Source organism: Oculina patagonica, chromosome 4, assembly GCF_052425735.1.
Source record: "Oculina patagonica isolate OP01 chromosome 4, crgOcupat, whole genome shotgun sequence".
Classification (NCBI taxonomy): Eukaryota; Metazoa; Cnidaria; class Anthozoa; order Scleractinia; family Oculinidae; genus Oculina; species Oculina patagonica.
Window position 1 is genome coordinate 28,069,778 of NC_135761.1, and position 24,747 is coordinate 28,094,524.

Consider the following 24,747-nt stretch of genomic DNA (forward strand, 5'->3'; position numbering starts at 1 on the left):
CTAAAAATCTGTCACATTTCATGTCTTGTACACAACGCATGTGGCTTAGAACGAACGAATCCAACATGGCGGACGGCGAAGAAGAAAATCTTGTCAGTGAAAGCAAGCGGGGAAGAAAACGGAAAGCAAAAATTGAATCAAGAAAGCAACAGAAGGTTGTATATTAACATTTTTTGTTGTGCAAATATTAACTTTCTTTCTAGAAGTATATGAGGGCCATTCCAAATAAAATTCGCACCCCCCGTTGACGAATTTTTCTTAAGAGGTCTAAAATATGTCGGCACCTTTGATTCGTTCTGAGGGGGTAAGTAAAAAATGAGCTTTCTGACGGGGTTAAGAAGAAATCGGGTATTTCTGAGGGGGGCATCACGTCGGCACTTTGATCTTTTTTCTTAGGGGGTAAATTTTGGGACGTATACAAAACATGGACCCGGGTCCATGGACCACCCCTGTGGACCCGGCCCATGGACCACCTTGTGGACCCGGTCCATGGACCACCCCTAATTTTCAAAAGAAAATCAAAGTGTAGAATGGGGACAGGGTATGAATTGACGGCAGGTACTAAAACACAAAACAACGAAATGAAACCACTTAAACCAAATGACCAAAACCAAATTAGCAAAACCACTGAAACGACCAAAACGAAACCGCCGAAACGGTTGAAACCAGCGAAACAAAACATAATCACTGAAACCATTACCATTAGCGAGAGCTAACCGTAAACAGGCTAAGCTGAGTGTTATTCAGGCTAACCGAAGTGCTATTGAGGCTAACCGGAGTGCTAATTAGGCTAATAAGATCACAATATTGTCAAAATATTGTTAAAAACTGTGTAGCGCTTATTAGGCTAAGCTATGCTAACTGGAGTGGCCAATCGGAGTGGAAGGCATGGAAGGTGCTCTCCGGTTTATAGCCTGAATAGCACTCCGGTTAGCCTAACTAGGACTCTGGTTAGCCTAACTAGGACTCCGGTTAGTCTGTTTACGGTTAGCTGGTAAAGGTTTTGCTTGTTTTGGTGATTTTGTCTTGTTGTCTTTGTCACTCGTTTCAGCTGTTTCAGTTGTTTCGGCGGTTTCGTTTTGGTGGTTTAGCTTGTTTTGGTCTTTTGTTTCGGTGGTTTCATTTCGTTGTTTTGGGTTTTGGTACCTGCCGTCTATTTATACCCTGTCCCCATTCTACACTTTGATTTTCTTTTGAAAATTAGGGGTGGTCCATGGACCGGGTCCACAAGGTGGTCCATGGACCTGGTCCAGAGGGGTGGTCCATGGACCCGGGTCCATGTTTTGTATACGTCCTAAATTTTGACTTACCACGCGGAATGGCCCTGAAAATACTCTTTTTCTCGGTGACTTGAACGGCTTACAAATGAGTGTTTGTCAAAAATCACTGTAGAAACTGTAATTACAGTGAGTCCTAGGATCAGTATTACAAATAAATAGCAAACTGTCGCGAAATGTGTCATAAACTTTAAAACGTTAGCTAGCTCAAGTGCATGAAGTTAGTATTTGGTTATGTTAATGTAAGTGGTTTCAACGTATTTTTTCCTATTAAAATTGGCTGATACAATAGGGAATGAGTGTCCGTTTAGACGGTATCCGGTCGTTCCGAGACAAAGTCGTTTCGAGACAAGTCATTTCGAGATAAGTTGAGGTCGATTCGAGACACAAGTAAAGTCGTTTCGAGACAAACTGAGACACATGTAAAATCGATTCGAGACAAACTAAAATTGCTTCGATTTAGAAGTAAACCCGAGAAAAGATCAGTATATTAGTGTTTCAGTTTGCGAATAAGCTAAAATTTGCCGAAGTGAGCAAATTTGTCGCGATGAACTTATTTTGATGGTAGAACCTCTGTTTGTTATTCAGGGAAAACGACAGAATACGGAATAGATAAATTCAGAACAAATTTCTAAAGCTGTGTTTGTGGAACTACCTTTATTCTCAATACCTTCGTCAGTCTGCGATGTTTGTAAACTTGCAAAGTTTTCGTGCAGTGACTGCAGTCTTTTACCTGCTTTGTATTTTCGCGGTGAATGACTCTGGCCACAATTTGCTAGATTTCCACGTCAAAGAACTTTAAAATCGTTGAATACATTTTATACCGTGACAGTTTGCCTTTTTCCTTTCCTTTCTTATGACTTTCATAGCTTTAAAAGAACCTTTAAACGTTTTTGTCCCATTAAATAGTATAGTTATTTGTATCGGAAAGACTTTGCGGGAGCACTGGGTATTATTTACGTCGATCGATCCAGTCGCTTCGGTGAATTATACCTTATTCGTAATACACTGATCTTTTCTCGAGTTTACTTTTATATCGAAACAATTTCAGTTGTCCGAATCGACTTTACATGTGTCTCAGTTTGTCTCGATTGAACCTAGGATGAAATTGAACCATAACAACTATACATGCACAGCGTTTCTACTAAAACGCCAAACATAGCATCACATCAGTGGTCAATTTCTTTGCCCAAAGGAGACGTATAACTGGTTGAGACATGGCTTGTTGGTATTCACTTGGAACTCTCAGTTAAATAGGTGTGTCAATTATTATGAACCATGGCCCATTAATTTTTGCGCATGCTCATTGGACAAAACGCATCACGCGATACAAAATAGGACGACAGGTATCAGTGAATATACCCCGTCCAATTTGATATCCATCATCTGATTTTGTAGGCAAGCACAAAAACAAACAGATAAAGTCACCTTGGTTAATTCTTACTTTTGATGAAATCGCAGAGTTAAACTATCACATAAACTAATCAACCTACATTTGTTTCAACCACAGTTACGCAGGGTTAAGAGGTTTAGAAGGTTTTTTCTTATAAATTTACTGGCAATAAAGTGCATTGTAGAAATTAATCGAAGGGTTCTAAAAGAAATAAACCCTTTTCTGGCTTGCTGGTATATTAGAGGATAATGCCCTTGGCTGATGGATTGTCCTTAAAACTTTACAATAGCCCCAGACGCTTCGCTTCTCAGCTAACTGTACATTTTTCAATGATCTTTCAGCCTTAGGCATTATCCTCCAATATATCAGCTGCCTGAAGGGGTTTATTTACTAAATAACTGCTTCAGGTGTTTAATATTCAGCTGAATATTTACTGGTAAATAACAGCACATTTATATCATTTGCTCGTTTTTTTTATTATTCCAGAAAGCTCCAAAATGGAAAAATATCAAGAATCCAGGATTTGACCAAGAAAAACTTAAAGAAACCACTTGTTTCATGAGAAATGGTGAGTGGCAAAATATAATGATCAATCATAGTCTAAATTGATCTTGAAATCATTGAAATAACTTCTGCAGTTATGTGTACTACTGACTCCTGGTAATTAACTCAAACCCCAGTAACTTGAATCTCCCAGTTACTAGTTCTAACAAAAATTGATTGCACCTGGATTTGCTCCATACATCTACTGTAATTTCACTCTCAATAATTTGAACTCTCAGTAACTCAAAAATCTTGCTACATGGAACTGTTTTTCCCCTCAAGTCATTTCCCATCTCTTGATAACTCTAACTCCCAATAACTTGAACCTTTTTATGATTTCCCTTGCTCGAGTTACTTGGAGTCTATATATTTATTTATTTGAATGGAGGATCATGGTCGGAGATATCTTTGATTCAATACACACAATACAGTATATCATTTAATTTGATTTTTTTTTTCGAGGAACAAAACCTAAAGAACAGCTTTTTGTGACTCACTGCTCTACCAGCCTGAGGGGAATTAAAATTCTTGAGTTGAAAATATTAGACAACCAAGGCCTCAAATTGGTAAATGCAATGCGAACAGACATTGATAATTTTTATTTATGGGTTAGAGACTGTCGTGAGTGTGTTGTTTACAAATACACGCACACGCTGACCGCACAATGAACAAGAAACTTTTAACACTGCACGAGGCAGAGCCGAGTGCAGTATTGCAAAAATTTCGAGTTCATTGTGCGGCCAGCAAGTGCTTGTATTTGTAAACAAAACACGAACTAACAGTCTCTAACCCTTTTAATATACAATCTCAGGGGCAGATCCAGGAATTCCTGAAAGGTTGTACATCTTTAATAGTTTTCAACGTCTTGGGTGTGGATGGCGAGCGCCTGCGGGATCTTCTAGGGTGGGGGGGGGGGGCGAGGGGTATGCCGCTCCCCGGGAAATTTTTTTCGATTTTACCCTCTAAAACGCCATTTCCAGCATTTCTGAGACTCGAAAAGCGTTTGTGACTGCGTGATGTAAAATCTTGGGGTTACCTTATTTTTCAACCAGAAAACCAAAAATAGTAATGCATGATTAAAAGGGACAGCAGTAACAATGATAGTTATTCGTAGTTTTTCTATATGCCTCGTTAATTGAACAAAGTAGCTTGAAAAAGTCTTCTTGGATGAGCTATTACAAAGCCCTGTATATTTCTCTTCTACCTCTAATCTCTCAGAGTAATGCACAACAGGTATAACAGCGAGATCTGAGAAGCGCTCTTTAGACAGTTTCATGAGCGAAAAGGACCGCTCAGCTTCCGAACTTCTTATTGGTAGGGTGCATCCAATGGGGAGAGGACGATGGATGTTTGGAAAAGCATCCTCGTCACAGTAGAAGATTGCTTCGAGAAGATTGCTTGGAAGTTCCTGCACTGCTGACTGCCACATAGTTTTCCATATTTGCAAACTAAAGAAACGATTAATTTTACCCACCACTCAGTTTTCAAGATGGTATCTGGAATGGGAATATTTTGTTTAAGAATTGCTCTTATTGAACATTCGCGAAATGTATATCATCATATTCTTAACTTGACAATCAGTCAATTGTTGGAAGATAAACAACTACATATAAAACAATTTTATTGTTTTGTTCTTATTATGAAGAGTCAAACAAATAAAAAAATGCTGCTCAAAGGGGGGGTTGCAACCCCCTCAACCCCTCCCCTGGATCCGCCTCTGAATCTGAGTACACTGCAAGCAAAACATTGAACTAGACTTTTAGTGAATAAGAATTTGAGAAGTACATAATTATACAGCTGGCTAAGATCAATAATATAGATCCAAAATCAGCGAGAAACTTGTTCAAGGTGAGTTGATCGCTTTTACAAGCCAGCAAGTCAATCGCATACAAAACTTTCATTGTTCAGCTTCAGTTTACCTTTGAAATGGAAACACTCCAGGTTGTTTTCTTCTTGGTAATTTTTGGTATTGAATCGTTGATAATTTGAGGAATATCTTTTTCTTCTACTTCTGCAAGCCTTGAAGCTGAAAACATTTTCAATAATGCACGATTTTTGTGCATTATTGTCAATAACGCACTGTCGGAGTTTGCTGACTACAGGTAAAGCAAAATCATGTGATCGATTTTAACCAATGGCACGCATGGATTTTGGACAGTGAATGAAGATTGTATATTAATGAGTGTTACTGTGTGTGTGGCATGGTGTTATCTGGTGTCATGTTACTCTTTATACCATGCCATAGAAATACAGCCAATAAGAATTCAGGAAAGCTCTTGTATATCCGATGGTTTCAACCCAACCTTCCAATGATGTGCTGCAGTCTTATTCTTGAGTAAATTTATTAAGCATAGTTTCTATTGCATGGTATAAAATAGTTACACACAATACTTTCTTGTGGTATACCATGGAATATCCCTTTTGTCATTTGTATGAAGAACGAAATAACTGCTTGAAATGTCACTAAAAACATTGATTTAAATTTTAAGGTGCGGTCTGCGGAATCGGTCTGCGGTCGTCTTCAAAAACACCAATTATGACATCACATGTTTTTAGTTTTGACAATTTTAATATCTCTGCGATAAAATGTCCAATTACTTTGAAACTTCGGGATATGTTTATTTGGCTCTTAATAAACACATGGGCAAAAAATAATAAAAAAGAAAGTTCTGTTCATTTGACAGGTCTTTGAACATTAAAGAGTATTTGTTCAAAAAATCACTTTCAGCCTTCTAATATTGAAAATAGCATTTCTGTTTTTGTGTAAAGGTTTACGATGTATTCATCCCTATTATTTCACATTCACCACCTACTGCAAGGGACGCTGGGTAGGGCAAAGCTTGATTGATGTGTTCAAGGAAGAGTTTCGATCTGAGACACAAGAATATTATGTGAGTATGGTACCATTAGCAACCTGTGTATTAAGTAGCTACACTACAGTTGTATGTGTACATGTGTAATTGCTAATACCTTGGAGACAAATATATATTAAGTAAGGGGATGTAGGTTTTGAAACCTGCTGAGGAAGTTTTATTTTTCTTTCCCTTCATATGTTGTCCAAAGTGTAGTCATGCTTTAGCTTTATTAATGCTAGTGAAACTACACAGTAATGATGCTTTAAATATTTAAACTTGTTTTTAAGTACATTTCTAGCCCAAGCTGAGAGGCTTTTTTCTTTTTTGCAGGAAAGACACAGATAGCGAAGCCGCTATCGTGGCAAGGAAAAAAAAGCCCTCTGGTCACGGTGGTTGAGAACCTCACTTCCATGCTATTTTGAAATGCGATAGCTCGCCAAACTGGTTTTTTGCGGGGTCTGTTTGATTTAAATTTGTAATATGACATACCGGTATCTGCATGCATACCGATCCGTGAATTCTCGACTTGCGGAATTTAGTGAATTCTTCAACAACCTGATGATCCAGAACTCGGTGAAAGACGGTATCTAAAAATAGTATTAATAGTTTTTGTAGAGTATGCCATTTAAAATTGTTAACTCTGGATCTGGAAGGTTCAATTTCCTCGGTGTTTGTGCAAAAGAGCAACACACAGACGCGAGGTGTCCCGTTGGGATTTCCTACTGGGATTTTCTGTAAACAAGCAGATCGCTGTGTTATTTTTGTACGTAAAACGTCGAAGAAATATGGACATTAAAATTCAAAAATCTCTTTGAGGGTCTGAGTTTTTCCTAACAAAAAGGTAATGGAACCTAAGCAGACGCTTAAGTGCCACAAGAACTGAACGAGCATAGAAATATTTGGCGGAAAATATTAAAAGGTGTCATAAATGCCGATTCTATCCCGCAGTGAAGTCTTCTTCTTGCGTTCGGCCGAAATCGCTATCAACGCAAAGCTACCATCTCATGTCTTTGATATGCGAATCAATCAGCTGCTAAGATGGTAGCTTAAAGCATACTCTGCTGCACCCTGAAAGGCTCTCTTCAATTCACTGCCTACGGTGTAGTTTTCTTTGTTTATAGTTTCTTTGTGTACAAAAAACCGGTTCTTGCCACTCCTGGGGTGCATTGCAGTGTTTAAACCAATGTGAAAATCACTGGGAAAGGGCGGGCACTAAGTAAGGAAACCAATCAGCGACTGAGAACTTTCAAATTCTGTACTCGTGGAAGTGAGGTTCTCAACCGCCAAGACCAGAGGTTTTTTTTCGCTTGTTCGATCGTGGCTTCACCACTCTATCAACAATCGCGGCTTCGCTGCTCTATCAACAATCGCGGCTTCGCTGCTCTATCAACAATCGCGGCTTCGCTGCTCTTTGTCGCCGCAAAAAACCCTCTGGCACCCAGGGTAATCTTATGACATTAGTCTCTAAAATACTTAATGTTAAATTTAAAAAAATTTGTCCTGCAGGAGAAGGCAATAACAGCTGGAAAAATAACAGGTATTGTATGTTATTGACCACTAGTTCAATGTACCGGTAATGTTTTAACAATTTAACTTAAATTAAATGAGGATATATAGGCATCACTTTAAATAATTGGCTACTCATGGCTTTGAACAGAAAACATTTGGCAGAATATAATTTACCAAAAGTTCTTGACAGTATTTCTGGTGACAGTGTTTTATATTTAAATATTTGATTTTAATTTATAGTTTAAATACAGATTGGTTAATTTTTAATTTTTTTATATTTTTTATTTTATCTGTCACATTTGAGTACCAGTAATTTGGTGTCCACTGAAATGGTGGATTCATGTAACCTTAAGAGCAATGCACCATCTGCAGGGCTCGAAATAATTTCTGAAGGGTCTCCGGACACGATGACCGGCCAAATCCATTTTAGCTCGGTCATACCTCATTTCTGCCCAGACAAGATTGCAACATGTAATTTTGCAATGATCATTAAATACTGGTATATGTAAATATAGGGAAAAATAGCTTTTACTGCATGTTCTTCGCACTGCAATGTAAGCTTCTGTGGACTATTTTTAACTGTGAAAACATACTTAGGTACCAGGTTGAGTCTAGCTTTCTTTGATGGAAGAGTTCAATTGGCAGTTCATTATTCATATCTAACACTGTCAGTGTTTATTATTAATGCAATATCTTCTAAATTAAGGTTTAAAATGCTGCTGCAGAAAGCCATGAATTTTATATAAATTTCTGTTAAAATTCTTCCCTCACAATTAAACACAAAGTAACCAATGCTGCAAAACCTTGTCCATTTGCTTGGTATAGAGAAATAAATTTATTTATCTGTGGCAATAAAACAATAAAACGACATGCATGACAGAGAGCAAGGTCAATTTCTGAAAACTGTTTTTAGCTTATGCATCTCCCAACGTGGATGAGAAAAGTAAACAAGCTTGTAATAATGTATGTTTACTTTTGCAGTGAATGGTGGTGTAGTATCTCAAAACACAATTCTTAAAGACAATGATGTTATTTGCAATAAAGTTCACAGGTTTGAAAACTGTTTTTATTTCCACAAATGTCAATATTTGAAAATAATTAGCATCAGGAACACCAATTAAATTTTGGTACCTCAGTGAATGGTGCTTATTTGACAGTGCACTTATTCAGAAGAGGGTGCTTTTTTTAGTGCAGAATGCACTATTGTGATGGTTTGTTAATTAGGGCTGTCGTCTGCTAACCCACTTAAGCGCTAGGGCACAATGGTGTAAACTTGCACCAGATTTTTCAGTGCTAAACTCCTAATAATCAGGAAACCAATATCCTAGATGTAGCGCAATTTTAAAAAAAATGATCAAAAGAAATATTTTTTATTTGATTTGTTAATTTTTTACTTTTTGAGAAACGTCTTTCGAGCAGTTAAAACCAAATTCTAATTAAATTAAAGTGAAGTAGTTGGCTTTATCATTGAAAGCAAAACAACTGCTATCAAATTTCCGTAAAAAACACAAAAAAAGTATCATGTTACAGCATTTTGCAAGAAAAACAAAAGTACAGTGGAACCCCGATATAACGATCCTCGATATAACGATATTCCCGATATAATGATGAATATTCTATGTCCCAGCAAAAGTTACAGTAAAATGTATGGGACGGAACGGGCGTGTTTAAAAGACGAAATGGCGAAATGACGAAATGATACTGAAGATAAAAGCCAAAGTTGTAAGATATAACCGCTCGAAAAGTTGCCCGATTTATTCTGTTTGGGGTCGGGGCATTACATTTTTTGAGTCAAGGGGGTGAGGGGTGGGGGTGTTTTTTCTGCATTGGTACTTGTACAGTAATTCTTTTGTTTACTAATTTCTTTACCACCTCCCTGTACTTATTTGTATAAGATTTCCTTCTCTTAATTTTTTTGTGCAAGATTTTTTTTCATAATTGCTTATAACACCTTGTAAAAGCTTAATGGTAAGTAACGTAATGGACTGTAAGTACTGGTAAATAAATTCCGACAAATTAAATAAAAAATCGTATAAAAAGACATATATATAGCTAATTTCTTCAGTAATTTTTTTTTAATTTTCTGTAGTAAGACAAGCAAAGCCCATAATGTTATCTTTTCTAGATCCACAGATACGCGGAAAATAAGTTAAAAATATAATTCATTCATGAGTTTCATTGGAGCACGTGAACATAGGCAGGACGTAAAACGCCGCTGTCTCGTCTGTTTGTCGCGAAGTAGGTTCGAATTCGGTTTTGATAATCCATTTCTTGTGAATGTTGGAGCTAAAAACATAACTTCATAGCCGCTGCTCGGTAGTAAATATCAGATAAGCAAATCATTTTCTTTCGATGCCGAAACAAAACGCCGACATTTCAAGAATGTCCTAGGCGTATCAAACAGCGCCCTTTTAACAGAGAGTCTTTGTGACGGAGAATTTTTGATTGCAGATTCTTTTATTTGTCGGGATTTAACTACAAGAATACAATTGGCAACATATGAAGATTCCATTAGAATGGTTAGATCGTATAACTTTGGTTTTTATCTTCAGTATCATTTCGCCATTTCGTCATTTCGTCATTTCGCCATTTCGTGTTTTAAACACGCCCGGATGGAACCCTGATATAACGATCTTCGATATAAAGATATTCCTGATATAACGATGAGAATTTAGCGGACCGAACGTAAAATCCTCCCGATATAACAATATTATCAGTACACAGTAAAATTTATTTGCAAAACGTCAAATTTAATGCAATAACATTACTGTAATCGAGTACTCTCTAACGTTTCTAAAAACAGCTTTGTACGATGATATACGAAAATGATACTGTGTTCTAAGCCTTGTTATCAAATTATTCTCTTTATCCTCCTCTTACGTGTATATGCAATAAAAAGTACTTGTTACCCCAATATAATGATAGTTCCAGTTATTTTATGGCCATATCATTATATCGGGAGTTTCGATATAATGATTCTTCGATATAACGATATTATTTACTGCTCCCTTGGCATTAATCGTTATATTGGGGTTCTACTGTATCTTCTAACAAATGAACAACAATCGTGTTACGGTTGCAAAGCTAAAGATAAATGTTAGGAACACCTGGAAAGGAAAAAATAAATTGGTGTTTCAACGTTTATTTGAAAGTAAAATAAGCAAATAAACATAAAGCATCATACTTTCAATTGTCAAGATCGACTCCATTGGATTCTTCACTATGCTTTGAGTCTCTGAGTTTACTTTAACATCTCAAAACTGTACTACCTATTACTCAAAACTATTAAAATTAAATTCAGTGTGGTTAATTTTAATACTAGGGTGCGTTGTAAAATATTAAAATGCGATCTCTGGTTATTAATATGATTAAAAACGAGCCTTTTTTTAACGAGCTCGTTTTTAATCATATTAATAACCAGAGATCGCATTTTAATATTTTACAATGTCTTACCCTGGTTACTCGTCTATTTTTAAACTTGGGTGCGTGTTGATAAAAAGATCAACTTATTACAAAAATCACCTTGAATCAGGGCACTCTTCATAAGGAAGACACTACAATATGAAATCAAATCATTTTTATTACTGCCATACTGATACACTTTTAATTGTGTGATTTCCATGATCTCTCATACGCAAAAAACGCTTGTTATGGATATCAGGTAAATGTTGAGAGAAAAATAGAGTACACAAAATTTTGCCAGAAGTGAGGTGTTAAGGTAATTCGTGGGAAATAAAACTGCTCATAGATTTTCAACCAAACTTTGCCGGTGTGTTGTTTACCGTCAGGGAAGTTAAATTTTGAAATAAAAAGGGGAGTCTTCATATTTGTTTAGGAGCAGGAAGACTGTATTACCATATAATTCCTTAATAATTCCTTTGAGAGTACTGGAAAAGTACATGTTTTCGTTGATTGTGTATTATTCTGCCATAGAAATTGATCTGTATTCATTTTACAGAGAGAATTTGATCGATACTCTCAAAATAAGAGAAAACATAGGCACGCTAAGCGTGCAGGAGTTATTTTTTTCAATTTATGGGGTGGCTTGGGGTGAAACTGGGTGATTGTCCTGTTGGGATGGTTTATGCCATGGGTTGAGCTATTTGTGTATGGCGCCCCACGGAGTCACTTTTTTGCACAAAGTTTGCTTGCAAACAAAATAATTTTTACATGCATTTTGATACATCAGAACTGTTTTATTTAATACGGAAATTTTCATCATTTAAATAAAAAACAAAACTAATTCAATTGTCAAAATGTCACAAAATGGCAAGTTCTTATTCTGTTTAAAGCGGTTATTTTGTTGCTAGCTTTGTAGCAACCGTAACGGGCTACTTTTGTTTGTTACGGAATACTTTTGGCTTTTTGCCAAACACTGTAACATGATACCATTGTTTTTCTCACTTTTGTAACATGATACCTTTGTTTATTTAAAACAAACGTAACACGATACCCTTGTTTTTGTCGAAAAAGCCACGTCTCCATATAGACATTGAATGAAAAGCACTATAATAAACAAAGTAATAAACGAATCAAATAAAAAAACCCACTCTCTTCGGATTAAAGCACAGTACACCTGGAGTATTTGTTTCCTGTCAAAACTGTTCAACAAAGATTTTCGTTCATTCACAACGTAAATTCAATTCAACAAACAATGGCACGCTCCTATTCTGTTTTTGCTATCAATCGTAGTTGCTTTTAACAGTAAAGTTACTTGTACCGGTTCATTAAATGTTTGAACGAAATGTTTTACAGTTGATTTCAGTTTACTTTGGCCGCCCGCTTTGCGAAGTTTGTTGGGAAATTGGAAACTTTGTTATGAAGTTGCCAATTATGGTGCGAGCTTGCGAATCAAATTGCAAACATCGATACAAATTTCCCGACTTCGGCCCGACTGAACTCTCCAAGTTTGGTAGTTGAGGAGAAACAAGACATGTGCTCGAAAGTCATGGCGATTTCTGAACTTGAAGATTTTAGAACTTGTCAAGGAAAGTAGCTTGAAGTGCAAGACAACGTTTCGCATCAGCGATCACGCAAGTGATTTGCCGATAAATAAATATCATGCATGTAGAAATTTGGTCAAATTTTAACTTTTTTGTATGAAAACACATATTTAACAATTTCTGTGAGGCATAATCTTCACTGTCTTCAATTTCAAGTCTTCTGCGTTTGTAAACCAGATGAAACTGGATGGTTTACCCATATGTAAAATTGATTTTAATCGAAGCCGACGCGACGCGACGCGACAGGGAAGACTAATTTGTTCGAGACAACATGCTGAACATAAAAGTTTTTTATTTTTATGACATTTGTTTTTTCAACAGTTTAGCATAGCAAATTAAAGCCCTTTTTGATAACATAACTACAGAAGGATTTAATAAATTTGGGCCGAAGTTGGGAACTTTGTATCGAAGCTCACAATTTGATTTGCAAACTACGAATACGTTTCAAATCCATGATAATTCACAACTCACCAATTAATCTTTCAACGAAAACGAACTGCGACACACTGCGACACATAATTTCGTCAGATTACTTCGCCTTTATAAACTGCAATTTGATTCATTGGTTCTGATAGTACCTGAAATCTGATTGGTGTGACAAACATACATACTTCACTGACCCACTGACTGATTCATGGGACATCGCGGCAACTAAGAGCTATTTTGAAAATAACTTAAAAAATGATAGGTCACCGTATTCGTTTACGAGAAATAGATGATTTGTCTCTATCGCGAGCCAAGCCGCTTAGAAAAAAGGCACCATTTTGTTAATGTGTGTGCGCTAATTACGCCTAAAATTCTGCGCAGTTAAGATGCGCAATGCAATACAAGGGAATCACCTTAAGACTTTTATGTTGTTTTCTCAAACTATAGTTTGGGGCTGATGGAGGTATTTTTATTTAGAGCTGTATTTCCGATTCAAAGGGAACTTGTGTCCAGGATTTTTGGATTTTTTAAAGACATTAATTTTACAGTTATGGCAATTTGCGTGCTACCACTCAAGTTTTTTGTTCTTGGTTTTCACCAAAATTAAAAATCCCTTTGAGTTAGAGCTTTAAAGAGGGAAATGATGAAGGTCTACATTGCATAGAGAAGCAGATAAACACCATTTAGAGTATCCATGATAATCATTAATATGCACTTTTTAACTTTTCATTCTGGTATTTTGTTTTCTTTAGACATGAACCTCCTGTGGTGGGAAGTCCTTTAGAAATTATTGAATTGACTGATGAAGTTGTTGTTCTTAATAAACCATCTTCAATTCCAGTAAGTTGAAGTTGTTATGGTTGAATTGCTTCAATTAAAAACCTCTTTTTTGACCATGGGAAAAGGGATAATCAAAATAATTTCATTTTTTGTGCCATTGTAAATTTATACCTCATGTGGTTTAATTTTATGTTTGGTTTAAAATTACTTAAACCATATTGATTTATTTCCATTGTCTCATATTTTATATCATGATCCAGATGAAACAAAAGGCAAATAGAAAACTGTACTACCTATTACTCAAAACTATTAAAATTAAATTCAGTGTGGTTAATTTTAATACTAGGGTGTGTTGTAAAATATTAAAATGCGATCTCTGGTTATTAATATGATAAATCAAAGATCTCTTCGAGATATCGACTTTTTTTGCATGAAGTTAGTATGAGCAGAAGGTTTATCCTGGGCATTGTTGTTTGAACATATCATGGAAGAATTCAAACGTCTTTCAGTTCAAGCGTTTTTTTATTTTCGCGGAGTAAATGCTGTACTTGTCAGTCGCGACGGCTGGGTGCTTTGCGACTCATATACTTTGGCTTGGTTAAAAAAGGTAAACTTTGACGTTTGCCTTTAACATGTTTAATCGTAATAGTTGTTTCCTTTCGAGTTAGAAAGATTTCTACTCGGCTTAATAGAATAAAAAATAAAAAGTGACGCCTGATCGCAGGAAAGGTTACGCACGACAGAGTTACCTTTTGTCTCGTCACGCAATCTTAACCCCACATTGAGAGTTAAATTTTCGTTTGGATATTACCAAAAGCCGCTTCTCCTCGTTATTCTTTACCTTACGGCTACACATCCCATTTCTAACGACTACATTTCCAGCAAAACAGTTGCTGTTTATTTTTCTAATGGCGATGTATTAACTTCTGAACGGAAGAAACGTTTAACGTTTACTGCTTCCACCGGAAGTAATTTCACAACAGGCTACAAAACCGACACTTAAAAGAAGACCACCAGCTGCAAGTCTACAATGTACAAGACCAGTTTTCTGTTTTAAAGAAATGCCGCACGAAGTTGGACTGTTTAATTACTAGTAATTATTAGAAACATAAAGCCGAAACTTAACACGCAATCAGATTCTGTGCGTGCTAAACTGTTTATAAATCTTAATATGCTAATATATTATCACACCCTAGATCACTATATAAGCCTGAACTCCGTATTATAATTTTAACTTGATAATGATGACATGGCGTCATCGAAACGTTGTTCTATTTTCCTATCGCTTATTTTTCTTCTCAAATGTTTCACAAAACATTTTGTTATTCGAAAGCTACAAAAACACTTATAAATATCACTTAACACATTTAATGATGTTGCAATTAGCGAAGCGCACTAATGACGTCACAGAATTTGACCCCCGGTGTGAGTCAAAATTCGGACAAACAAACCTCTCTGTAAGAGCAATGTATGGTTGGCGGGCACTTTGGAGGCATATTTAGCGATTGTTTCACAAAACCATGGCCAGATTGGCTCGGACTTCGGAAAGCCTTACTTGTGCAACGTAGAAAGCTCAAACCGTGGTTTGAAACAAAAGGTTTGTCAAACAGAGCGATTATTCTGATTATTCAATAAATGTGTAAAATGTTTTACTCTCAGTTATTGAATGGATTATAAAGGCCCGATTTGCTGCCGGGATTTGCTGAAAGAAAACATTTATTTTTATGAGAAATGCAAAGCGTTTACACTGTTCTTAGCATAATATTTTCGCCCTCTATCTATCATATGTCGAAACAGATCGGATGGCCGGCGATCAGTGCCGTCAAATTCGGGAAGAATTCTGAACTTCTTGCAACCGACGATCTTTCCGGTGCCTAAATGAAGCAAACATACAAGTGCTATCCTTCGCAATTATATAATTCGATAGTAATTCGCTATCCGCCGCTTAAATTTCTCGGCAGCCTGAATAATTTTGCAGTGGAAATCAAGGTGTCATTACCGGATCTTCGACTAATAAATTCAATTTTGGGCCATTTTTTGGATACCTTCAATCTGTTTTTCACTTACTAAAGCAAAAATGTTTGAAATCTATCATTTTTCGAGCCTTTCGAGAATCTCGGCCTCAAATTGTGCCTTTCTTGCCCTTTTTTTCTTGTCAAGAATGCGTCCCCTCCATACAAAGCCTTTGCCAAAACTAAAATTGTTGTCCGACTCACGACTCACTGTGGTGAAATTTATTTTTAGTAATAGTGCGCTTTGCTAGATGATGTTGCAATTCTAAATTGTGCAACTCAGCAGAAATAATCAATTGTCATGAAATGAGTTCCCTTTGGTTAACTATTAGCAACGTTTTAGTGTGTTCGTGCGGGTAATGTTTGACCTCCTGACCTCTTTCAGTGCTTTGGCTAAATTAAAGGCACGGCGCCGCACAGTAAAATCTTTAGAAAAGCAGTCACTTGAGAAACACACAAGTCGTGTTTGCGTTAGTCACGGAGTGAACGTGACATGAATTTCCTTTACCACGTCATCTTTTGCTTATTAAAACCACATGCCTAGCCAGAAAAATGCCTGCTTAGCATGCAAATATTTATTTTGTTCCGAATGTTCAATAAAATAACCCAAACCAGTTCATTTAAAAGAAAGCCAAATCAAGCCAAAATGAAGAGTAGACTATAAAGGCTATCCCATTGTGTTTCTCCGTTTAGCGTCTTCCGACAAGCTTTTGGTAATTCCCCTGACGCGATGACGTGTATCCCGTGCTTTGACACATTCTTGCTGAGCTTGCAACTTACGTTTCGATTCTCAAAATACTGTAAACTAAAAACAAAAATTGGGATATCCAGAAAATAAGTCGTTGTTTTGCAATATTTAACACGTTCCGGGTAAATTGTACGACTTGTACTCGCTCCGAGCCAAACGCTTGAGTAACACAAAAATAAATATTTCACACAAACAGAGCGCAGAGTTTTCAAACTGAAACTAGGTGAATGATTATTTATAGCTACAAGCAAGAGATCGCGTGACATGGGTCTGACGTAGTGGTAGTTTTAAATAGCTTGGACATGTCCAAGCGGTCTTTGTTTTCGCTATGTGATTTTAGGTTAAATTAATATTAGCCCCTAAAGACTTGTACTAGTAAAAATTGCGTTCTTAATCGTTTTAAACTTCGTAGCCTTCGAGCGCTGAACCCCTTACATTCTTAATTGGTTATGTGACGTAAGATTTGGGCTACTCACGTTTTTATAATGTTTGTAAATTTGACAAGTCACGTTTTTTCTACAAGAACGGAAGTGCTGAAGCACAGCTATAGAGTGACACTTTCCAAGTCACGTGCTTTGATCACCCACAGCGGAAAGTATTCCCTTGAGAAATTAAAACAGTCCCTTGAGAGTTAACAAGAATGCAATCCCTTCCGGTTCAGATTTTGGCCCAGGTAAACGCTATTCTACTTTTTTTGCTTGTAAACAAGCAAAAAAAGTCGAAAAAACGAGCCTTTTTTTAACGAGCTCGTTTTTAATCATATTAATAACCAGAGATCGCATTCTAATATTTTACAATGTCTTACCCTGGTTACTCGTCTATTTTAATTTAAACTTGGGTGCGTGTTGATAAAAAGATCAACTTATTACAAAAATCACCTTGAATCAGGGCACTCTTCATAAGGAAGACACTAGTCAGAAGAACTATGATATGCCACTGGGTAAATATATATTTCTTTGGTTTGAACTAACATTTGCCTTTCACATGCTAACACTACTCTGTAATTTAGATTTTGAACGTCTACACTCCCTGTGATGATTGTCAAATAAAAGGAGTTGTTTAAAACCGTGGATTTATCTTCTACTAGCAACACACTTGAGAAACCACTTGTTTTACAGTTTTGTTAATTTTCTAAACCATAACTTTTTTGTCTGTAGTTCAATTTTGCCCATTTTGCTACAATCTGATATTTTCCTTTGTTTTTTACAACAAAACAAAGAAAAATACTTAACTGTAGCAATGATAAACTTGAACCACAACATATGCATTGTAATTTGCAGTTCTTCTCTACCTATTTGATGAAATTTATGAAAAACCTCAGTTAAACGTTTAACATTGCAAGTAACAGCAAGTGAAGTTGATTAATTACTTTAATAGGCGATTTGCATGATGGCGTCACTTGACTACAACTACCAGAATCCTCCGCTTTGTCTTTTTGTCATTCTAATTAGAGCAATTGTTTTTCAAACCCCACTGGGAATTCAAAATTTGAATAACAAAGGAAAGGCGAAATGATTCTGGTATTTGTAGTCAAGTGACGACATCGTGCAAATGTGCTGTTAATTGAAAAAGAAGTGCACAATGCTGTCAGGCATGTACTTAAGTTAATAAATTATGAACTATTAATGGCATTTGCAACATTGTTAGGTTCATCCATGTGGAAGATACAGACATAACACCATTGTGTTCCTTCTTGGAAAAGAACATGGATTAACAAATCTCTTTAGTGAGTGTGTGTTATGTACTGTCGTGTCCTGTCTCTTTGTAGTATACCGGTAGCAGCTGTTGTTGTTTAAGAATTAAATCAATACATCTCTATAACAGTGGGTGATAACATTAACAGGGTTGGCTCAAATTGTGATACTAATCCCTTTCAAATGATGTCATGAATGTTAACATTGTGCAAAAATATAAATAAACCTGAAAAAAGGATAAAAATTATAGAGAATATTTCAAAGTGTTCTTTCATGAAAGTCACACCTATTGCTGGCATAGCCTTTGATCAGTTTTAAAACATCAGTTAGCAACTTTAGCCAGTACGATTGAAGCTTTGTTAAGGGAACATATTAAAAATAAAGTTAAGTTGTACTAAAAAGTGATGGTTGATGAGACCGGGCATTCTAAACTCAAATTATACATATATACACGTATTCTAAGATGTTATAGCAAATTTGTCGCATTATTTATTTGAGTGATCAAATTTCTAATTTATTTCTGTCTTGGTTCTTTCCAAAGCAATTCACCGTATAGATCGTCTCACTTCTGGGATTTTAATGTTTGCAAGGTGTGTGTCGTAATAAAACATTATAACGATTCAATGTGAAAAATAACTTGTGAAGGTGCAAGGGACTTCATGACTCAGTTCTCTTTGGTTGTCCTATGTAACTCTGATCAACTTCATTGTGGATCAACAGAACACTGTCCAAGGCACAAGAGCTTGAACGTCAAGTGAGAAACAGACAAATAGAAAAGGAATATGTTTGTAAAGTACAAGGTGAATTTCCAAGGTAATGATGTTGTAATCTAAGACCTTTCTAATCAGTTCTAAAATATGACTAGTTAAGAGGTTCCAGTGCACTTCAAGAATTAAACAGGCCAATTTTTTCAAGTATGTATTTAATAATCCACCTTATTCTTCCTCTGTCATGTCATCACCATCCTTATTTATTTTTGGTTTATTATTACTTCTTCGTTGTTTTTCTACCTTAGAATATTATTTTAAGGTTTCCTTCAATTTGAAATTAATTTTGTACATCAGGAAAATGACTTAAAATATCATGACATACTAAGGGTCTTCAAGCTGTTCTTGGACAACAAAAACATGGCAGAGAGTGTAAGAACAAAGAGACACAGCTGGGTCATCGCAAAGTGTGGCGAGGCATGCGATCTATTCTGGTTAGCCTACAGTTAGCTTAGGTAGCTTGCGGTTAGCCTTTTTATTTGGAGAAGGGATTTCTGCAGGCATCGCATCGCCTTGCATGCTTCGCTGCCTCGCACATTAAGGCTCTACAGCGGTCTGTATTAGGTTTCTACAGGATCAGTATGAGTTAGATTATGAGCAAAAGTTTACTAACACATTCTTTAATTCTTTTATTGTTGGCAGTAAGAAGTACATGTTAAATAAACACATCAAAAAATGTTCTGCCTCATTGGGAGTAATGGCCGAAAAATCTTTAATCTTATCATTATAGTGAAGAAGTTCAGTGCAAGGAACCAATTGTTGTTGTGTCGCACAAAATTGGTGTTTGTCGAGTTAGTACAGATGGCAAGCCATGTAAAACTGTCTTTACAAGGATTAGCTACGATGGAAAATCGAGTATTGTTAAATGTAAGTTATTGAATGATAGCTGGTACCTACCTACCGTATTTATTCAACTTTAATTTATCTATTTTAATATGATGTTTCATTAAAACGATACTAGCTTTTGTTATAATTTAATACCTGGATGGTGGTGGGTTTATTTATACATTATGGTACCGCAAGAACACAACATCGAACCCTCCCATCAAATAGTAGTACCCTTTGAAGCTGCAAAAAATATATTTTAGAATTAACAGCTTTAACACTGAAAGAAATCGTCCATTAATTGTGTTTTGACAAAGAATGTTACAAGTGATTGCAGAAATGTCAACACAGTTCATTTTGTTGTACAGTGTACCTCCTATTCCTCAACACCTTTTCCATACATGGAGCAAGAAGGATATAGAAGAAAGAGTTTATATAAATTCCAAAAATGCCTCTTATTTTGTGTAGTTTTGTGCTTGTTACTATTGAGAAAGGTCAAGTGTTAAAAAACAAACTCCACAAGCTGCTTTTCAATGCTGTAAGCAGGAATATAATTTCGAATGACTTACAAGATCTCGAAATAGCAGTGTATGTGACACGGAGCTCTGTGAATCGCTTGTTATGCACAGTCGGTTCACTAATCTTCCTGCATTGTTATTTTACAGTGAAGTTTGTTTGTGTTTGTAGGTGTTCCACACACTGGACGAATGCATCAGATTCGTGTTCACTTGCAATGGCTTGGTTATCCAATCATTAATGATCCCATATACAACCACGAGTCATGGGGACCACTCAGGGGTCAAGGGGGAGTGTCAGACCAGTTGGTACATAAGGTATAAACAATTCACACTAATTCTAATTAATTATATCGTTGAACTGAAATTTCATAGAAGCGTACGATGATTATTTGTTAATTGATATAATTTCACAACTTAATTTACTATTTGATGTGTCCAAGTAATTCAGAGAGTTTGGCATCTACTTAATAGGAGTTCATGCTATCCTATTTGGAAATAATTTAATTAAAACTCTCTTGAGCTGCGAAATTGGATTACGTCCACAGTTGTGTCCAATTTTAGCAGTCTTAGTAAAATTTGTCCATCTAGTCATTTTGTTGATGGGATACCAAGTGAGGGGACCAATGGTATCATTATACCAATTCCTAAGAAAGTTACACAGATTGACTAAAATAACTGGCGGGGATCACTTTGTTATTCTTACCAAGCAAAATCTAAGGTTATTGTAAAGCGTCTGTCTCCAAAAAAAACATTTGATAGTGTGCACATAGATATCACATTGTACTGATGCTTGATAGCAGATTCTACCATTGTTGTGAACAACATTCTCATGTTATCGTTGACTTTTGGGTATTCCTTTGTGTAGGTGATATCTGAGCTGGCGAAGTCGTCCACCATTATGGACATTGAAAACACCGACTTAAAAGAAGCAGATCGAACAGCACGGCAAAATTCACAAAGGACAAACAAAACAGCAGAAGCAAACAGTAACACCAAAGAAGAATGTGTGGAGCCTTGTGATGTCCAAAGTATAGACTGCAGTGGGACTGGAACTAGTTCCAGTTTAGACAGTCAGTGTTGTACAAATCACAGCACCAATGAGCAGTATTATGATAAAGACTGCAGTGAGTGTCAGATTGTAAGGAGAGATCCAACTCCTAATGAACTCTCCATGTTTCTCCATGCACTCTCCTACAAGGTAAATCGATTGCTTATTACATTGCATATATGACTGAAAGGTCTCTTTAGTCTTTCTTGGTAGGACGACATCATTTACAAAGGTAACCGCTCATGGTCTTCATTCCTTTAGATACGCTGCAGCAAACATGAGGAACCATCTAACAGACGACCTGAGGACACTTACGTCCTTAAAAGAGTTCACAACTTATATACGCCAAGTTTCTTTCGAACATTAATAGTAGTTTAATATCAAGTAGATACTAGGAATTTCATTAAGAAAGTGAGTGCTGTCGAAGGTGAATGAAACAGGGTTAACTGAATTGAACAGTCAACAGGTCTGGATAGTTTTTGAACTTTGGAGGGTATAGGGGTGTCCAGATTAGGCCCTAGCTGATGATTTGTAATAATAAATACAGCAAGTGGTGTTATTGAAAAATGGCCCAATCGTAAGGCTAACGGAGTTGTTTGACCCACACTGGGAAATTGCTGAAAAGGCTTTGTTGTTTGCTGGGTGGGGAAAGTGGTTGAAAAGAGTCTTCCGCCACTTAAATTAACTTTTTGTATCGTGGACGCAGAGATATAATTTATGTCGTGACGCTTTCGATACAACGAAATATGAAATCACGTTTTTCGGAGTGTGTTAATTATCAACAGACAATCACTTTCGCTCGCGTGATTATCTTTCGCTCAAGAATACTCGGCGTATTTGTTTCTTTGACTGGGGAGATTTTCACTGTTGTTAACACCTTTGAAACCCTCGTAGAAGCGGAGATTTATTTCTTGTCGCGACGCTTCTCAAACATCGAAGATAAAATCCGCAGTTGTCGGCGCGTGTTTATATTCAATGATGAAACAAGAAAATTCGCTCGCAAAAATGTCGCAAGCATACTCAGTGCATCGTCTCTAGCTAAATCACATTATTTTTCTTTGAGTACAAAAGTATTGGGGATAAGTTGAAATAGACTAGCATCGCATCCAAGGAGAGCAGCACTATTCCTGGTGACTTTACACTTAAGAAATCGAGTTGGTTTATATGTCGTCCAGTTGCTCTGTTCTTTTGAATTGGAAGGACGAAATGCCTTGTTCATTTTACTCTTGTTACTACTGAACTACCGTATGTTTTGCAGGGCCCAGACTGGGAGTTTAGGACAGGGCTACCAAGTTGGGTTAAGGAAGAAGAAGAATCAAAAGAAGAAAATGAAAAAGCGAACTGGCCTTTAATCACTGAGAAATTAGCTTAGTAGACGTTTCGAGTTATTAAAGGGGTTTCAAAATAAGTCTTATGACAGTTTTGTATTTTGTATGCGTGGAAGTTTGAAAAATCTTTATTTATTACTATTTATTAACTGAGCGTGAAGGCCGTACTGACGTCTTTCCGATTCACACCGAGGGCAATAGTTTTTCCAGTACGATCCCGAGCTTGTGAGAGTTTATATGAAGTTTACCACACTGTTGCCCACATGCCTATGGGCATTATGGGAAAATCCCGTCCCGACTATTAGCCAATCACAGCGTGGATTATACAACAAACTCTAGCCATGTAATAAGAACTACAAGGCTTATTCACTGATGCATTTTCGCCTATTATCGCACTGATAAGACAGGGCTATGTTTTGAAATGTTTCCGGCACTTCGGATCGAGTCATCAAAAGTCTGCGATGAAACCCATGAGGTGGGCATTTTCGTATCAGTGTTGACGAGACGCGAAGACGCATCAATGAAGATGCGTCAACGAAAAATGCCTTAGTGTAACTTTTATCCATAACTTGAATCGTTTTATTTTCAAGACGTTTGCTTTCAGGGAAAATTCAAGTAAAATCGAAAGTCAATAGTCGTGAGCCTATTGTAAAATAATTAAGGGTTTTTATGTTGATCAGGTATTCTTGAGTATTACAGGAAATTACTCTTTCAAAAGAGCTATAATATGGTAGAGACTATTTAAAATAAGCTAACTGTGTTTGATCCACCTTGTGTTCCATTTTGATGTATTTGTCATTCAGGCTGTTACAACTTGTTATTGCATATTCGCGCCCTAAAAAGGGCGTGGCTCTTCTTCTCATTCATACTTTAACTACTAGTAATACGTGACTCGCAGGGCCTCGCGAAGCTCTGGGTTATTGTTGCCTAGTATCGGCGAAATACAGCAGACAGAATACAAACAGAAACTGAACAACAACGAACTGCACGATTACAGAGACTTCGACAAAATACAGCAGACAGAATACAAACAGAAACTGAACAACAACGAACTGCACGATTACAGACCCAGCAGTTTATAGCCTGAATAGGCGTTGAGGGAGTATTATGTGGAAATCAGTGTTATTTTAATCCGAAAAGAAAAACGATAAAAATGAAAGGCTCAGGATTCGAACCCACAAAAAAAAATAATAGTAAAAAAAAAAAAAAAAAAAAAAAAAAACCTAGCCGGATTCGAACCCCCGCCCTCAGTCCTGAAGATCTGATTTCAAGTTCGACGCCTCACGCCATTACGCCACCAGCGCGCGGCCGTGTGACGTCATTTCCGCCAGACACCAAGCTCACAAATATTAAATTATCCTGGATGGGTTTGTTTTGGGGGGTGGGTTTTTTTTTGTATTTTTTTTTTTTTTTTTAGGGATATATATATATATGACCGTAAACTCCACACGAGATTTCATCCCGCCTGAGCCCTTTGAGGGACAAAATTATACACCCCGCTACGCTCGGCCTTCGGCCTCGCTTCGCGAGGAACAAATACTTGATTTTCATAGATTAAGTATTACCTGAAATTTAAATTTATGACGACGCGGCTCCATAGGGGTTAGTCTGTCAATCAAAACCTGATCTAAAAACCATAAATAGTTTTTAATAGTAGTTACAAAAGCCCCCTATAGAAAAGCCCACGAACAAAAAACGTTTTAAAAAGTGTAAAATGTTGGCTTTTGTTGTACATCACTACCTTTGTTTTATACACTGTCTTTATGTTGTTGAATCTTCCCCCCTTTTTGGAAGAAAGAGCGAGCTGGGACCGAGGAATGGTCACATGATACAGCAGTCTCGTCGAACTTCAATTCTGCGACGTATCGTAAGCGTGAGCGTAATGTGTGGCAGAACTTATGCTTAATAGCCCTGCTTTGGTGGTCAAAAGACATTAAGTCTGGCGATCGGTAACTTGACCAGCAGCATTCGAAGAACTGAATGTATGCGGCACTTGCACCTTTCAACAGTGCTTTTAATGC

At 36.7% G+C, this 24,747-nt stretch overlaps 1 protein-coding gene across 1 annotated transcript; it reads left to right on the forward strand.

The window, feature by feature from the left end:
- The first annotated feature begins 2 nt into the window (after positions 1–2).
- Positions 3–23,948, forward strand: LOC144650082 (pseudouridylate synthase RPUSD2-like). The gene is made up of 13 exons (XM_078509739.1): positions 3–155; positions 3,157–3,238; positions 5,983–6,104; positions 7,575–7,605; positions 8,559–8,628; positions 13,759–13,846; positions 18,194–18,272; positions 18,782–18,830; positions 18,961–19,053; positions 19,738–19,874; positions 20,520–20,665; positions 21,216–21,548; positions 22,657–23,948. Exons 1-13 carry the CDS (start codon positions 21–23, stop codon positions 22,768–22,770), a joined length of 1,479 nt encoding a protein of 492 aa, XP_078365865.1. The 5' UTR covers positions 3–20; the 3' UTR covers positions 22,771–23,948.
- The last annotated feature ends 799 nt before the right edge of the window (positions 23,949–24,747 follow it).